Source organism: Priapulus caudatus, unplaced genomic scaffold (assembly GCF_000485595.1).
Source record: "Priapulus caudatus unplaced genomic scaffold, Priapulus_caudatus-5.0.1 Scaffold886, whole genome shotgun sequence".
Classification (NCBI taxonomy): domain Eukaryota; kingdom Metazoa; phylum Priapulida; class Priapulimorpha; order Priapulimorphida; family Priapulidae; genus Priapulus; species Priapulus caudatus.
In genome coordinates this window covers 112,867-129,847 of record NW_014577947.1, presented here as the reverse complement: position 1 = coordinate 129,847, position 16,981 = coordinate 112,867, and the positions used below count along the sequence as shown (strand labels likewise).

At 41.6% G+C, this 16,981-nt stretch overlaps 1 protein-coding gene across 1 annotated transcript; it reads left to right on the top strand.

Moving 5' to 3' along the window:
- Window positions 1-454: 454 nt before the first annotated feature.
- On the top strand, window positions 455-16,430 carry LOC106814218 (guanine nucleotide-binding protein subunit beta). The gene is made up of 11 exons (XM_014818517.1): window positions 455-600; window positions 1,618-1,695; window positions 5,001-5,146; window positions 5,718-5,781; window positions 8,466-8,544; window positions 8,893-9,043; window positions 9,313-9,442; window positions 10,036-10,107; window positions 10,536-10,752; window positions 12,433-12,575; window positions 13,217-16,430. Exons 2-10 carry the CDS (start codon window positions 1,636-1,638, stop codon window positions 12,537-12,539), a joined length of 1,026 nt encoding a protein of 341 aa, XP_014674003.1. The 5' UTR covers window positions 455-600; window positions 1,618-1,635; the 3' UTR covers window positions 12,540-12,575; window positions 13,217-16,430.
- The last annotated feature ends 551 nt before the right edge of the window (window positions 16,431-16,981 follow it).

Here is a 16,981-nt window from a genome sequence, read left to right as displayed (position 1 = left end):
ATATATACTATACTATATATATATATATATATATATATAATATATATATATAGGAAAACTCTACAACTGCACAGTGCAAGGGCATTTTAAGTTTAGGTAGTTTATTCGGGAACTTATTATTTACGTCGTACCGAAAACGCGGTTAGCCATTGAGGTTGTTAGTCTTTCGAGAGTTCCGTATAAATTTTTTCTATTTTTGTTTCCCATTCGTGGTGCGTGCGTGCGTTGGTGCGTGTGCGAAATTTTGTGCTGTCTAATGACTGTGGCAGTAGAACCGATGGAGAGAGGTGACATTTGTACATGTGATGGCTGGCAGCCGTTATTGACAGTCAGGCTGCTCCGGTGCTTATTGATTTTTCGTGCAGCTGCAGCTGCCTCCCCTTGGAAATGAGCGCTTGGATTCTTCCCGATTTTGCCCAGTCAGAATGTTCAGTTGCAAGCAGCCATTTTGTCGTTGATTTTTATTGCCGTTATTGGGCGTATCCCTAGCAGGTTTTTGGTGCAAAGAGTGCAAAATTTGTGCAGGTGCTGTGGATATGGTGTGGTTTGAGCCAAGATGGATAGCTGGCCGTGAATAAGAGGGCTAGGTGGCTGTAAAAGGTGTGTGAGTAATTGCATAATATACGTTCGGTCTCATATCAATTCATTTACACTACCGGCATAATTATGTTTCTCCACTGTGTGTTGGGTCTCATTTGTTGGTATAACCTACCTGGACTATAAATTTAGTATCCAATGTAGATTTCATTGTTTTGGGTAAGGAAGTTTGTGTCGTATGAAGACACGGACCATGACTGTGGCTTGAATTGGGGTGGTGTTGCAAACCTGTTTACAGATATTTGTATTTTTATTTTTAGTGTAATTAGAGCAAGTTCCCTTCCACGTGTTATAGGTTAATGCACTGCTGTGTGCTATACTTGTCACAACGAGTCCCACAAATGCAACTTTCTCATACATATGTATATGTCGGTACTTGTGAATATAACATAAAAGAATAGAATCATACTCTAATTTATATTTCCTATGTTGTATAGAAATATGTGTTTCGATCATAATTATTTCCATTGTTTTCATGGCCATAAATGACTGTTCCAAAAATGTGTATATACACTGTATTTTAATGACATGTAATTCACTATTATCTGTGCCTAAATATGTCTAAGAATATCATAGTTTCCCAACTTCACTTACCCAATACGATGTGGAGATTGTGCAGATTTATATTCCGTACCATGAGTTTACCCATATAGACCTAACGTCAGTTGAGAGCATGTATGCAGAGGTAGTGAGGTACAGTGCAACATTTTGTTAATACTAATACTGAATAGACAACAGGAAAGGAGTTTTAGGCATTTCCTTCTTGGATGTACCTAGTACACATAGGTTGCAGAGGAAGAGGAAGGTCTATGTACATGCCAGTTGACAGTACTATTTATGACATGTATACATGTCTATAAGTGCACTTTATATTATAAACTAAAACAATAACAGTGTGATTGTGTCTGTTTATGATCATTCTATTATTCTGTCTAATGGTAGAGAATCCATTTGTTATAAATTTATGGGTGCCATTACAAATACACGTTACTGATGATTTGCCATCTTTGTATTTTTCAGATTTTGTAATTTAACAAAATGAGTAGTGAACTAGAGCAACTACGGTCAGAAGCAGAAGCTCTAAAAAATCAAATTAGAGTAAGTATGGTGCATTCTGTTCTTTATAAATCCATTATTACTATTAGACCATCCTTTATAATGTGCTACTGTGCAATCACAGTCATCAAGTAGATACTGCTGTTACTATCTCCACCAATACTAGTACTACTACTGCTACAACTACAACAGATACAACAGAGGGGTTTGATTGACATGGTTGCGTGTTTTTCCAATTGCCCCGCCCAATTTGTGCTTCAATTGGTGATGAGCTAATGCAGTTTTGCCATATAAAATGGCTTATTAGTTATTATAATCAATTGCTATAGCAACTTGAGTGTATGGTATATAGCCACTCTGCAATCAATTTCCAGTTACAAAAAAAACTTCCAGTAAAATGTTACGTGTTAACATGATTCATGTTACACCATGGATCCTATTCAGTACACTTGCCACATAGTACTATTTTCTCATGGCCCTGGTACTGATGTCAAAGATTAATTTGGGCATGCCACATGGTAACTGCCAATTACATTGAGCATTGATTATGTAGGTACTGACCTGATCCATACCATAGTCACTAGACACTGCATCTGCAGTGCCCTCCCAATTACCCAAATGCTAAATTAAATAGATCTAACAGTTGCTTTAATTCCTAGTGACAGGTTTGCTAAATATAGTTGGGGATAATTGGGAGCAGACTTGCAGAGGCTAGCCCTAATGCAGGATAACTTGCTAAGCCTTCAGAATAGGCTAATTACCATCTAGAGGAAATCGCAATTACTTCTCTGATCTCCATGCCAGCAGTGTCCGGTGCGTTGCATTTAGAGGCGGAAAATCAACGGTGGTCGTAGGGTAGCCAATCCACAATGTTACTCCACACGTAATGATCAATTAATTAATGTGTGGAGCATCTGGGGCTAGTGTGTGATTATAGGAATGTGTGGCATTAGATATGCAAATTATCCTAGCTAGAAATCTGCGGATGGGTGACTGCCGTGCTGAAACGATATATATATACAATCCCTAGTTTCAAGTGGATGTTGCTCAGTGCACGGTACCACTAATGTACGCAGTATGTTAAGTAAATGAGATCCATTTTAATCTGTTCCTCTAAGATATTTTACCAATCTTTTAATGGTTTATTTTCACCCATCATTTCTTAAGACAAGGTACAGTGCAGATCTGTGTACTGGTATATATTTACATGAAGGCATAATTTTCCATATGACAAGCACTGTTTTTTAGGTGTGAAAAAATCGTTTCTTTAGTAAGTACTGTATGCAGCAGCTACACTAAAAAATGTTTTGGCACGCAATGGGTTTCTAACCATTTATGTGTTGCCTAAGCTATTTTTTGACATACATGTGTGATTAGCAATTGCAACTATTAAAACAAAAATATATTAGCTTTTAATACATCCCATGCAGTAGCAAGTTTCATTTGCACTATGTTCACAGAGACTAAAACATTTGCAGAATTAAACTCTACCCCCTATATTTTACGAATGAACTGCCTTAGTTCATGCAAGTCATATATAGTTTCAGGGTGTGATGGTTCAAGATGTTAGAACTTGAACATTGAATTTGTGAATGCACACTATCTATCATATATGATAATATGTGTTCAGGTACACCGATTTTATCACAGTTGATAATCCATTATCTCTTTTGCGGTCAAAATTGCGTTCTCGTCGGGATTGTTACACTGCACTTGTTGGAGGTGATCCCTTGATTTTGTGAGATTTTTTTAGCTTGTTTTGCTTAGATTTAACCCTAACTGTATATTTTCTAAGAGGATTGAAAATATCTTATTATAATTACCTTAACTTATTATAATGAAAATGAACCCGGTCAGATAGTCAACGAAAGCAACCCAGGCAATGCCAGGTCCCCACTAGTCAATTATGAATGAGGTTTTTTTACATGAAAGTTCGTAAATTGTGTTGTTTGCCCCAGCCATTAGTAGTTTGCAAATAGCTTTCCCTTGCATGCGCATCATCGCTTGTTGCACCCCAATTGATCGCAGCGTCCACTGTCGTCTAGTTAGAAAGTTTTTCTGTGGTGGTGACAGTGTTGGTGGCTGTGGTGGTGGCAGAGGTGGCGGTGGCGGTGGCAGTGACATTGGTGGAGGTCTGCATCAGTCACATGTTATTATCATCGTAACACTGCATCATTCTTGTAGCGACAAATTGCCCCATCCAAATACATCCCTAGTTATTTACTTTCACCCATTACACAATGTCTTATGTACATACATGTACATCTATTATCACATATTTTTCTGAATAAACACTGGATTTATTCTACCAGTGTCTAATTTCAATTAAGTGAGCTAAAGCAAGTGAGGTAGGCCACCTCAGAGTAAAGTAAAGTAAGAGCTACTTTAAAGTCATCTATGAAATGGTCGTTATCTATTTCCAGTCCAGAATGTGTTAAAAATGTCACAAATTTTCTAAGGTAAATTTTGTATATATAAAAAGCTCATTTTTTTACATTAAAAGTAAGAACTAACAGGACTAAACGTATCGTCAAATTCTTACCTGATAAGATTGTTTCTCAACTAGTTAAAAATTCAAAAAACTTGGACGATTTGATATTAATGTTCCCAACATTAATTGCTTGCTATGGGCTATGTATGCGTCACAAGTGTATGTTCACATCGAACAATATAGTAAAACAGGAAGTATAATGCACCAATTTAACCATAAAAAGTGAACAGAATTACTTATATTTTGTGAAAAAGTGGAAATATTTTTTTTATTTTAATATTTACGGTGACGTAATCACTTTAACCGTTTGCTTTCCCCTGTTAGAACCAGCAGGTTCAGCTGAAGTTGCTTAGGTAGGGTTCCTTGGATAAGCGCTACTACCGTGAACAGATATGTGAACGATAGTGAACATTTGCCATCCGTTTCAAGTCCAGATACACATCACCTTGTTGGCTATGTGGTATTGTGGTAACAGTAAACAGGGGTAGAAATTAACTTTGAACACGGGAGTCCAACGACTCCCTAGGTACCCTCAAAAAAAGGGAGTCCGCAGTGTGAGGTTCAAAATTATAGATCTATACTAACTGTAACGCGTGTGCTTATTTTTAAGATTCATGCGGGTGCACGTCTGACAAATTTTCTTTGGACATTAGCTGAAAAAACTACGGTAATTCCGCGAGGCCGTGCTCTGGAACGAACTAGTTAGTATGGCAGAATTTTCAGGAGTCACACGGACTTCTGCATATATGTCAAATCAGGGAGTCCGGCAGTAAATCGGGGAGTATTTGACTTCGGACTCGCGTTAATTTTGCACCCTGCTGTAAATGTACGCGTGCTGTTTCATTCATTGTGGCAGGATGCACGAAAAGCAGCATGTGATACATCGCTCACCGCTGCCACGGCGAACATGGAGCCGGTCGGTCGCATTCAGATGCGGACGCGGCGAACACTCAGAGGACACCTTGCCAAGATATACGCCATGCACTGGGGTACAGATTCACGGTAAGACAAGATAAGCAGCCAAAACAGAACCTGTGTGTGTTTTCCTGTTAGAAATGTGCCCAGGCCACAATTAAAAAAATCTTTGTTTGCCCTCACCCGACCCAGGCTGAAAAGTTTGGGTAAGTAGGTCGGCTTTTTTTGAGGGCGTGGGTCTTTTTACAAATTCAGCATGGTGTCTACATGCTCGGGTGTGCTTGTGTGCAGATACCTTTTCTGTTGAATGTTTGCTTTGCTTGGTGCATAATATGTATTGCCTACTGATTTATATAAGGTACAATGATACAATTTGTTTTAAAAAAAAATAGAAAAAAAAGATCAATAACATTTTTGAGTCGGCCCGTTTTTGGCAGGTCGGTCGGGTGAGGGCAAACAAACAATATTTTTATTATGGCCCCATTTATCATGTGTTTGAACGTCTTAGATTTGAATCTAACCATTAATATGCCTCAATAAAGCTCAGGTGTAACATTAATGTAATCTCATCTTTGATTGAAAGAGTATGTGTTGCAACAGTATATAGTACATGTACAAGTAACAATGTTTGAGTGATCTTTTTTCTAATAATTTTCAGAAATTTGGTATCGGCATCACAGGACGGTAAATTAATTGTTTGGGATTCATATACAACAAACAAGGTGAGCAAGTTTTATGTTAACAATAATTCGCTAAAGTAATGTGGACATGATGAATGTAATCATCGCAATGATAGTTAATTGGTGAGCTGCAATACTGATGTAGTTTTGTAGAACAAGTACATGCTCAGATTGCTAAATCAGTATCTGGCTGTGGATGCAATTATCCTGGACGTGCATAGAAATTGTACAAAACCTACTGGGAAGTGGTGCCTGTATTTGTGCTTGAGTTCTATTTGTGACTGAGAAGTGACAGCCAGCCAGGAGACACTGGGGGTTATGACAAAATTCCTAGCACTGACAACTCGAACACTTGCAGTTTATTGATTGAGGACAGGACCAGGTTCACTTATATCTGCGTATAGAAGGTTACACTGGTGTTTCTTTGGTAGGTGAATGAATCTTATGTTATTACACAGCTTACGAGTTGTAGCCTCACATATATATATTTACGTGAAATGTTGGCATTTTATGTACACTTCAAAAAGTTAGTTTGATGTTTTTAGGTAGCATCTCTGTTATGAAACGGATGAGTGCCTGCATGCAGCAGTGTGCTAATGCAGAAAAGCGCATAACCTCACGTTTATTTTATGGCCGCTCGCTTCTTGCCAGGGGATTTTTAGAAGGCAGATAAATCACAGCATAAAGCACTGAAAATGGTTCAACTGTCTGTGGGTGTGCGTGCGTGTTTGATGTGCACATATTGAAATCCATCGTCAAACTAGTTTATCCTCATTTCTCCGGTGTTTCTTTCATTATAATTAATAGCAAGTAACATCATTAATAGAGGGTACCGTAGTGACAGGCGACTGCGTGGCCCACAACTTGCAGCATGTTTTCGGTGCAAGAGCTCTTGCCGGGTGCCGTACAGTTGGCTTTTCAAATCGTCTGGTGGAAACTATCGTGCGTGTGCTGCCTCACCCTGCCAAAAATTAGTGGCTGATGCTATTTTTGGCCAGCTTTCAGCCAAAAGTGGATCTGCACATGTCCTCCCCGCCTGTGAAATGGCTGGAAATACGTGCTGTAGAGTTGAATGTTAAGAGTGCATGCTAGTGTTTTGGGGGGGTCACCTGCTAGCTTTGGATGGAGGTTGGGCCATCTTGTTGTGAAATTCGTGAAGATTCTAACTGTCAACATTCGTCACGTCAACCAGCATAACACTGTATTAAAAATCCCAAGCCATTTCTTGAAAGAAAATGATAATTTTGTACGTATGCCAATACAATGGGGCTTGAAGTCATTGTGTCTCAGATTCACATGGGTGCTCATATTTTAAATGTTTACCTGTGAAACCATATGTGTTAGCCGAATATAAACATGTAAGTCTGATTATTCAATAGGGAATGAAATAAACATATTTCCTGGTTGGTTGCCATGGTAACTGCAGAGTTAGATGGATAGCATTCTGAGGCTAAATTGTAATTTTAACTTGTGACGGTGTATACCAAGTGCTTTGTACATGCAGTTTGTGACACTTGATCTTCTATGCGTCACAGGTTCTATAGATTTATAGTTGTTCTTAAAAAGCAGTAATTTGTATTACATCATTTTGGGGGTCAAATTACCAGTATTACACAACCAGCCCTCGACACTAACGGGTGTCCAATTGCCCGGGACAAGTGGAGGTCTACGTCGGACAAGTTATTCTCTTGGCTAGTTGCCCGATCAGACAACTAAAAAATTTCCAGTTGTGTAAAATTCCTAACATCTGTTGAGCCAGGGCGCTATCGCACGACACTTCTTACGTTATATTTTCTAAATTCGCTGAAAAGAATGCACATTGCGACACTCGTGCTGCGTACATGCCTGCTGGCTGGGGCGAATTGATTGAAGTGCAGGGGGGAGTGCACACCAATTGTTTCAGTCGCGTGAGGCATGCTCATTACTGAATATGTAGGGGGGTGGGCACCGCTTGTATGAGAGTCAGAGAGAGCGACAGCAAAACTTTTTCCTGGAATTGATTAAAAAAAAAGCTGCAATCGGCATGCAGAAATAAACGTTGTGTGAATTTCATTACGATTTTCCATGTACTGTAATATGATATGCACTGAACTAAAAATATATCTTAATGGGTCACTGTCGTCTACTGTCTGTAGTCTGGATTGCAAGTAAATTTTGGACAAGTAAAACCAAAATTCGGACAAGTAAAAATTGCTTCTTGTTGCCCGACAAGACAACCCGATCTGAAAATAAGCGTCGAGGCCTGACAAAATTACTGTATTGAAGCTACATCACCTCTGTAGGTTTACATAATATAGGACACTCACTAAATATTATTCTAATTTGTCTGTTTATTGAGCTAAATTAATAGTCCACAATCAGGTGTTTTATTGGTGAAACCATTATTATTACCAGACAGCAATCAATTCTGATGGTCAGTGTTAAATTAAAATCGGTATAGTAGCGTGTGTGCAGAAGACATGATGTATATTCCTAATACGTGACTTTTTCACTTGTGTTGTTGAAAAACATTTCTAGCTGTATATCGTTCTTCATTAATCCACACCGGGGTATAATAGTGTGTAAAATATATTCAAATATGACTTGAATTTTGGCTGCACATTACCCTACAGCAGAGAAACCTATATAATGATACTTATTTATATTTCTTATCGTACTTATTAATAAATTGCATTTTCCACCTCTGTGATAACCAACCATACAAATGTGTTCAATTTTCTATGCAGGTACACGCCATTCCTCTCCGTTCTAGTTGGGTAATGACTTGTTCCTATGCTCCATCAGGCAGTTTTGTTGCATGTGGTGGTAAGTAGTTGTTTCAAAGCTTGATTGAATTCCTCAATTTCGCTGAAATACATTTGTGAACCAGACTTGTTATGGAATTATCTAGATGCTTAAATTGGCAGTGCGGCATAGCAGGGTACGCTAATTTAAATGAACTCAATATCTAGCATAGACTGACCCAGATGTATGACGTAATAATTACGTTGATCAATATTAACTAATGATTCATGCACTTAATATTTGTGCCAGTTTTGCTTCAGTCGAGAAGTTTGATGATCAAAACATTTTTTCTGTGTATTTATTGACATGTAACTGAAGAAATTATATTATATGCATTGCTAATGGTTTACTATTCTTTCAACATTGCAGGTTTGGATAACATATGTTCGATCTACAGTTTGAAAACAAGAGAAGGAAACGTGCGTGTGAGTCGAGAGCTTCCCGGCCATACTGGATACCTATCCTGTTGCAGATTTCTCGAAGATAACCAGATAGTCACTAGTTCAGGAGATATGTCATGGTATGTGCCAGGTTGTTATCTCTTTGTGAGGATACCGTGCTCCCTTTACTAGCCGTAGTGACACTGTTTTGTTCATTTTGTCTTTGTTGGTACCGTATACCCACGAGCTCACCTTTGGCGGGGCACACTGTCGTGTGCACCCAAGCTCTGATTGAGTGCATTTTCTGCAATCGCGCCAGCTGTTACGCACTCGGCGTGCCTTTTGCTCAAACTGACCAAGAAATAAGCACTGGTAGTTGGGTGACTGAACTTTGTTCTCACTGTTGCAGCGCCCTATGGGATATAGAAACAGGGCAGCAGTGCACGGCATTCACAGGTCACACTGGTGATGTCATGAGTTTGTCCCTATCACCCGACATGAGAACGTTCGTCTCCGGGGCTTGCGACGCTTCCTCAAAGGTGAGTGTTGATGAAGAAAGTCAGGAGAGCTTGAGCGCTAACACACAACCGTGCCGTACCATCACCTGCCACATACATTCCTCAATGTTAGGCCACAATTATAAAAATCTTTGTTTGCCCTCACCCGACCCAGGCTGAAAAGTTTGGGTAGGTAGGTAGGTAGGCTTTTGTTTAGGGCGGGGGTCTTTTTACAAATTCAGCATGGTGTCTACATGCTCGGGTGTGCTTACAAGTGTGGAGATACCTTTTATGTTGAATGTTTGTTTTGCTTGATACGTAGAATGTATTGCCTACAGTTTTATATAATGTACAGTGATACAATTTTGTTTAAAAAAAAAGAACAATAAATTTGTTTGAGTCGGTCCCTTTTTGGCGGGTCGGTCGGGTGAGGGCAAACAAACAATATTTTTATTATGGCCTTAGCTAACTGGTCTGACCCTTCATGGCTGTATGGTAACAGTTCAGGCTATTGTGTCACGTTGGTACAACGGGTAATAAATATGCAGACCTAGACCCTTGGTATTCAAAATTGTACATCATCATGACTATAGTATTGAATTGTATTTACGTCATTCTTATTTTTACCTTTGCAGTTGTGGGACATACGTGATGGGATGTGCAAGCAGACATTTTCCGGACATGAATCTGATATCAATGCTGTTACAGTGAGTTTTGTTCTATCAGCCATGTTTTGGCAAGTCACATGCACTACTGCTAGCTAGATAACGAATATATGAAAAGAAATTTTAAGGTTGTTAGGAAAATGAGTTACTATACAAACAGATCTTGGGAGCACCAATATGAGATGGCCACACTTGGTACACACCAATAACAATGTCCAGTCTTTTGAATCAAGCTTACAATTTGAGGTGATATATTCAATGCTGCCGAAACATGGGTAGTGTGCCTCAGGGGTAATTCTTGCCTTTGCTATGAGTGATATGAGTTTGAAATTTTTCCATTTTTTCCCTTTTCAATTTTCCCATTAGCATTGTACTTGTCCTGTGTAGTTATTCTGTAGGTTTGTCAGTGTGCTTAACCATGAATATATGCCGTGTACACACTAATGGTTGATCCCATTTTTCTTTTCCAGTACTTTCCCAATGGATATGCATTTGCAACAGGGTCAGATGATGCCACGTGCAGGCTTTTCGACATCCGAGCTGACCAGGAGTTGGCTCTATATTCGCATGACAACATTATCTGCGGTATCACATCAGTAGCTTTCTCAAAGTCTGGCCGTCTTCTCTTCGCTGGTTACGATGACTTCAATTGTAACGTGTGGGATTCAATGCGAACAGAGCGCTCTGGTGAGTGTGTTAAGTGCGGCATCTCCTCATAACATGATTCTACATTTACTGTAGTCGTCTTCTATTGTTTCATCATATATTTTATACAGTACTCTGCCAGATGCCCACCTTCAGCGTAAGCTAAACCTCTTTCGATCTCTTCTCTTCTCTCATTTCATGCCAGCCATATTAGCATATCCTCAGTTTTCTGCCTCAGACCTCAAACTCCTTCTCTCCTTACTTTTCACCTTAATACACCACACAAGCCATCTGTCAAGTCAATAGTTTTGACCTAACCCTTTAAAATTACAGTCTCAAATGGCTTAATGCAAAAAGACAAAACTAAATTAACATGAATCCTGACTACATTTCACAACCTGGTGATTATTACTGCTATGCTGCCAACCTTGTGCAAACTCCCACATCACACACTCCGTGTGAACTTTTACACTGACTTTCACATTACATTTGCAACCTGTTTTGTAGCTGTTCCACACACCTACGTTACCCTGGCATCCTCCTGATACATCCAACCTCACACTGGTCTAGACACTACATACTTGGGTTCTATGTGATCTTCATATCAAATGCTTAACCTCTGTCCTACCTGCACATGATACATCCATTCTCATCCTGACTTACACATAATCAGCCTCACCAAAACGTTACATGATGCAACTTCACCTACCCTACCACATCACATGAGTGACCTCACCCTACTTCTATCTAAGTTGAACCTCAATCTCGCCCTGGTTTATATACCACACACCTAACCTCTATGCGACCATCACACCACATGCCAAATCCGAGTCCAGCGTACACGTGGTACGTCCAACCTCACTCTCACCTTTACGTCACACATTCAACATCATTATTCATGTCTGTCATCCTTTCATTTTTACATGTCATGTAATTATGCAATTTTAAACCAACACTTTTAATCAATGGTAAATCAAACCTATAATAAAACTAAAGTTGGCTGAGCGTAGTTTCTTAATTTCCTATAATATTCACGGTTGTTTTCTGTGTAACTTCAATGAAGGGTTGGGTATCACACTGCTTGTTACAGTGATTGTATGGATAAGTAAATGTGATCGTAACTGAGATAGTAAGACCCGTGATCACGACTTTGTAGGTATCGTTGATAATTTCATCTCCAAGCAGTAGACCGTACATGTAGCATAGCACGTAGCACATGCATGAGGTGTTAGCATCTGCGTTCGGCCAGCTAGCTAGCCAGACATTACGTTTTAATTTGCCACGTTCATATTGATTTTCTCCTAGTTTTACGTTTGTGGAGGATGTCTACTGTACATCCCTAGCTTCCTATACATAAAACCAACCTCAGTCGGTGGCCATAACGTATTGCTGTATTAATAGTTGACAGTTGAACGTGTCATTGGAGATCTTTGCGATTAAATAACTAAGAAAATTTGTGCGCGTGTCTAGGGCATGCAATTGTAGTAGAAATCGATGTAACGTATAGATTTTTAAAATTTGTCTATCACGTAAAATCTTTATGTTATCTCTACCTGGCTTTGGAATGCATGCTTGTATCCTTTTGTAGCCCATCGGAATGCCTTCGAAATAATGCCTGATAACAGAAATTAGAGGCAAATAATGTTATTCCCTTTCTCCCAGATGTGTATTGAACCGATGGGTGATGTTTTTAACCATTTCTCTGTTTGCTTGTTCGTACAGGCGTTCTAACTGGGCACGATAACCGAGTAAGCTGCCTCGGCGTTTCCGAAGACGGCTTTGCTCTGACAACCGGCTCCTGGGATAGCTTCCTAAGGGTTTGGAATTAGTCGAACCATTACCTTCATGTCGACGAGTCTTACAAGGTTTGTATCACTTTCCGCCTTTCTCGGTTGTCACGTAGGTTTCTCTGTAAGTCGGTCAGGCTTGCACGTGTTGGAATACGCGCTGGGAACTGAATCGCATAGTCAATCTGCTAGTGAAGAAATTATTTGGGAAAACTACGTAACGGTGGTTGCTGACTGCATGTCGCAGGTTTGCGTAAGTGCGTAACAGCATAAAGCTGAGGCAAACGTTTGCCACGCCTTTCTGCCGTTTGCGTGATTACGTGAGACCTAGACCTCCCACTAACCCCATTAAGGAGGGAAAGTGGAATGGGGGGCATTACGAAATGAGATTGGCATTAATTGAACTCGTTTTTTAACTAGCGTGATCGAAGCAACATCTGACAGTTGATGCATGGTGCGCTGTCAGGACACAGTATTAATAGATTCTCGAAATGAAAAAAATGTTTGTAATAGTCCAGTGTTTAATGGGATCCAGATTGAGACTAAACAGAAGGTGACTCTGTTTAGGAGTGTATATCACTTCTTAGATACTAAACCTTAATGCCTTTTTGTAGAAAAGTAAAGGGGAGCATAATATTAATGGAACTAATTAAGGATTTCATCCCCGATTGGCACGCAATTGTTGCATGATGTCTGAGATGTTTCTGGCTTTATTGCAGGTGTTCTTGCTGGGCATGTTAACCAAGTTAGCTGCTTGGGAGTGAGCGATGATGGAATGCCAGTACGCAGCGACTGGTGGGACAGCTGCGTCAGGGCGTGGCGCCGTCTGCGAGAGCGTCGGCCGTCGGAGACGACGTCGCGACGTCGTCATTTTCATCGTTGTGACAGTGTTTGTGTGCGTCGCCACGACAGCAGCGTGCTTGGCTGGGACTGGCTGCCGGGCGGTGGTTGCGACGCGTGCAAGGATGCTCCCCTGTTAGTGCCCAGCAACGGCACCTCAGTCCCCCAACATCTGTAGTGGTTCATCATCTGTGACTGTAAATTTTTATATATGAGCACTGTGTTGCATTTAGGGAGATAGAGTGTTGGTAGGCAGCAGCACTGCTGGGGAACGCGTGTAGAAAATTGCTCTGCCATGGGGAATCGATAGCAAGCAGCAACCAGGGAAACTGTGTTGAGGTGGAGCCTTGTCCATCACTCACCCACAGTACTAGGCCTAGGTGGCACAAGGTGCTTGGTGAAGTGCGCAGCTCCTGTTTATTCACCACTCACTTGTTGCCGTTTTTACTGCCCCAATTGCTGATTTTGGTGTTGTGCTCTGTACAGTATCCAACATGTTGTCTGTGCCAGGCACTTGTCATTATTCCACATTGAAAGCTTTGGATGTTGTCGTCGCACATCTTCGGCATCGTCGTTCTGCTTACCTTACAGAGACCGAGAGTCCGCGAGAGCGTGAGAGTGAGTGCTGTTCAGTGTATTTTGCTTGAATACAGTTTTATATAATAATTGTTAATGTGGAAATTGCTTTTCGTGAGCCGATACAAGTGCGCGCGCGCGCGCGGTGCGACCGCCGCCGGCCGCGATAGTGAGCGGCCGTCGTGTCAGCGCTTCTGTCTCTTAGCTTTCACCTACAGGTGGTGTTGCTTTATAGATGTAATCATGCGAAATCGAACTGCATGATCGCGCCACGCTGTGTCGCGGCGTGCCGGGCCTGTCCTGATGACATCGCGTGTCGTCGCATCCCTTGTTGCGAGCACTCGTAAGGCGTTACGTGACGTTTGGCTGCAATCGTCGTCGGCGCAAGCGCGGCGACGGGAGATCGGCCCCTCCGTATCCGCTGCCGATTTTAATTACTATTGTGAGTGAGAGAGAGCGTGAGCAAAAGCGTGTGCGTGCGCGCGAGAGCGCGAGAGAGAGAGAGAGCGCGTGTGTGTGTGTGATAGCCGCTTCCAGAGATGTAACCCGTTTACTGGTTTAAGTGTCGGGGGCAATGTATAAAACGAGTGAGCAGCTTGGCCGGTGCTCGAGAGCACTGTCCCCCGAACCCAGGAGTGAGGCCTGCAGCGTGGCGATTGCGCAGCGTGCGGCCCTCCCCTGCGGGCGTCGTTCGTACCGTAATAGTAGCCCTCCAATAGCTGCTATAATTTTTTGAAAATGCAAGCATGTTTGAATGGACCTTTCTTGGACTAGTTTTGAAGTCACCATTGCGTAGAGTAGCGTTATTGGTAGGTGCAGTGTAGCCCTTAACACGTACGTTTTTAAAAGACAGCCGTTTGTAGTTAACGTCAAGATTAGCTGTTGCAGCTGGTAGTGTTATATTAAATGCTTTCAATTTGCGATTTGGATACTAAATGTATTGTATGACTATTAAAAAAGGGTAACTATATCATCATTGTCATCATCATCATGTTCAATGCTGAGAACTGCAGAATGTGGCTTTTAAGAGCTATTTATGCCTTTGTCTTTATTTATTATTTTACTCTTACATAGTGCTTTGGCCACTGTGAATCATGTACTATCAGTATCACAGTGTATTTGAAGGTATCGCCCTCAATAGTGGCTATTTTTATTAGCAGCTGAGCGAATAGTGGTCCTGAGTAATTATATATTGTTTCTCGTGAAAACCCTCGCGCATCTGAATGCGGTGTGGCACGGGGCAATGTGGTGGGGTGATGGCGGCGGCGTCCGCGCACACCCGTCTCGGGCGCCGCCCCGAGCGTGTGCCGTGTATGTTGACCGTGTGTGCGTGTGCGTGCGTGCGTGTGTGTGTGTGTGTGTGTGTGTGTGTGTGTGTGTATGTGTGAGAGAGAGAGTGTGTGTGTGCTTGCGCGCATGTGTGTGTGTGCTTGCGCGCATGTGTGTGTGTGTGCGTGCGTGCGTGCGTGTACTCCACGCTGTGCATTCTGCGCACCCCTCCCCTGCGCTGCCAAGTGGACGTGCCCGCCGCGGCTTCCGCACCTAGTGCAGCTGTGGGCGCGACGATTTGCGCTGCTCGGATGGGAGCGGGGCCGGCCACGATTCGAGCGGTCCGGGGAAAAAGTGCCATGCTGTGTTCAGTTGTGTTGCGATGATTTTGCACAGTGTAACGTGATCCAGTTGTATGATGACGGGAGTAAGAACAGATGTTTCGTATTTTTCACCGTTTGTCAGGACACTAGTACAAGTAGCGCATGTGTTTGCTGTCGGGGCGTCTGACTCAGCTGAATCGTTTTCTAGCTGGTTTTGTTCTCGTGGTGTGGTGCAGTCGGTCGGTGTTCATGTATAAAATGAAGGCAGGCACCATTTAGGCTTCGTGTTTCTCCTCATATACCCGTTTCCCACCCCTCTGTTTGTTCGAGTCTCCTTGGGCCTTTCTCGTGAGTAACCCCCTTATCCCCGCCCTATTCCCGTTTTCCCTTCAATACGCGTACCCAAATAGTAGTTCATGTACCGTGAAGCCTAGCTTTTGAAAATCTGTGCGGTCATTGTTTCACACATTACAGGACGAAGATTGCAATCCTCTACGCCGTGTCATTTTGCATGGTGAATGGTATACATATTGTGACACTTCAAAACGGTCACGTTTTTTCGTGTTTACTTTATTTGCAGCCGTTTCGGTTTGTTAGAATTGCTACGTGCAGGAAGATTCTGCTGATAATCGTTGCGCTGCGTTGCCAGTACATGGAGCGTTGAGTGCTGCCACCTGGGCGCAATGCCAGCAGAGTGGCAGAAGGCTGAGTAGACGTTGGCGATGTGACAGACGTGTGGTCACTGCTGTCGCTCAACTGATAGCCCATCACAGCGATTTTCTGACCATACTGTTGCTGATCACTGCAAATTACTATAATGTTGTATACAAGTCTGGCCTGCTGTACAACATTAATGAATAGTCCCATTTGTGAAATATGTATTGTAATTTAACTTGTCCAATAAAGCTATTTGTCTTTACCAGAATGTGTTCTTTTCGTGTTCATTTTTTTCACGTGTGATAGTGACCAGAGACAAAAACACTCACTTACAAACTATAAGGGTATTGGAGTTGTAGTGGTCTTGACTGTATGTCATCTAGAAGCACGACTTTTACTTGTTAATTTGAACCATTTATTACCTTTAAATTGTTGAGTTTTATTTACACACCAGCGTTTGTCTATTTATTGTTAAAAGGGAATTCCTCAATGCATAGATAGCGTGTGAATAAGAAGTTATTATTCATTCCTGATATAATATAATATAAGAGCATAGAAATGTGGTTCATGTTTAGCTCGCCTTTACATTGTCAAGATGAGCTATTGCCATGGGCCGTTGTCCGTCGTATGTCCCGTCCGTCCGTCAACATTTTGCTACGGTCAACGATAACTTGAGAACCGTTTGACCCACATGATTCAAATTGCATACAGTTGTTACTCCTATGGGAGAGATTTGAACGTCCTATTTTGGAGCACGCCAGTCAACCTACTTTCGAGCCACACCCACTTTTTGGCAAAAATGGAAATGGCCGTAAGTCA